Source organism: Entamoeba dispar, genomic scaffold (genome assembly GCF_000209125.1).
Source record: "Entamoeba dispar SAW760 scf_1105229460289 genomic scaffold, whole genome shotgun sequence".
Lineage (NCBI taxonomy): Eukaryota > Evosea > Mastigamoebida > Endamoebidae > Entamoeba > Entamoeba dispar.
In genome coordinates, this window is record NW_001854118.1 from 719 (window position 1) to 2,056 (window position 1,338).

General features: G+C 23.5%; 2 protein-coding genes across 2 annotated transcripts, besides 4 other annotated features; both read left to right on the top strand.

Annotated features, from left to right (window-relative positions):
* Window positions 1-37: part of a sequence feature (AT_rich) that runs on past the window's edge.
* A 10-nt stretch (window positions 38-47) lies between these two features.
* Window positions 48-199: a microsatellite.
* A 4-nt stretch (window positions 200-203) lies between these two features.
* Window positions 204-290: a sequence feature (AT_rich).
* Window positions 291-379: 89 nt separating this feature from the next.
* On the top strand, window positions 380-712 carry EDI_248650 (uncharacterized protein; the record flags this gene model as incomplete). Its single annotated transcript, XM_001737055.1, has 1 exon — window positions 380-712. A coding segment is annotated over one exon (333 nt), but the record flags the coding sequence as incomplete, so codon positions are not given.
* Window positions 391-418: a sequence feature (AT_rich).
* Window positions 713-778: 66 nt separating the features above from the next.
* Window positions 779-1,309, top strand: EDI_248660 (uncharacterized protein; the record flags this gene model as incomplete). The annotated part of the gene is made up of 1 exon (XM_001737056.1): window positions 779-1,309. The coding sequence occupies one exon, from the start codon at window positions 779-781 to the stop codon at window positions 1,307-1,309; it is 531 nt and encodes a 176-aa protein (XP_001737108.1).
* Window positions 1,310-1,338: the final 29 nt, after the last annotated feature.

The window sequence follows — 1,338 nt, forward strand, 5'->3', positions numbered from 1 at the left end:
TTATTCATTATATATGTATATTCATATTGTAAATAATCTAAATTCATATAGTAATATAAAAAACAAAAATAACTATTTGTAGTGATGATATAGTATTAGTAAATATAATGATTGTATAAATTATAAATATAATGAATAATAAAGAGAAAAATTATAGAGTGAAATAAATATAATGATAAATAAAAATCAATCATTATAACGTCAAATTTAAATTATTAAAGGAATAAATGAACATTTTACTAATAATTTAATTAAAAATAAAACTTGATATTTAAGATTAATTTTATAAACAACATAATCAACACAATAAAAATAAAGAATAAGTTGTTCTATTTGAACAAACAATATCAATACATTTCATAACTATAAAAATCTTGAGGACAATTCAACTAATTTTTTAATTAGTAATAAATATTATGCTTCTTTTTGTAAAAAGAAATTTAAAAACCCATTTATTATAGCAATTATCATTACTAAAGAAATCAATGAGCTTAAATCATTTGAATTTAGTCATTGTGTTGGATTAAGGAAAGTGGAAATACCAAGTTCAGTTAGTAAAATTGAAAAGTATTGTTTCAAGGATTGTAAGAAATTAGAGTTAATTGGATTACATGAAGGTATTGAATATGAAAAAGGATGTTTTGAAGGGTGTGAAAAATTAAGAGAAGTGATAGAAATGGACAGTTCGTTGTTTGAGAAAATAGCAAAGTGAAAGAAGATTTTTATAAATTGAGTTTTTGAATAAATTTGAACTGATTTTCAGAAAATAAGAAACAAGATGAGTGAAAGACTTTCATCATTTGATCCAATCATCCCATCAAAACCTTTAATCCTCATTTTAGGATCAATGCCAGGTACTGAATCACTCAAAAAACAACAATATTATGGACATCCACAAAATTGTTTCTGGTCAATTATTTCATCAATAAAATCAATGGGGAGTGTTCCACCACGATATGAACAAAGAATTGAACTAATAAAATCATGTCAAATTGCATTATGGGATGTGTGTTGTCAATGTGAACGAAAAGGTAGTTTAGATAGTGATATAAAAGAGGTAAAACCAAATAAAATAAACAAATTATTACTTGAACATCCAACAATTAAAACAGTTCTTTTCAATGGTCAAGGACCTTCAAAACTTTATCATAAATTCTTTAAAGAATTACCTAATATTAAATATGTCATAATGCCAGGTACAAGTCCTGCAAATGCACGTACTAAAAAACAAACTAAAATTGAAATATGGAAAAAACAAATGTTTGTAATATCAATTTCAAATAAACAAAACACATTAACCAATAAATAGACTTCCCTTAATTCAAAAGAAGAATAATA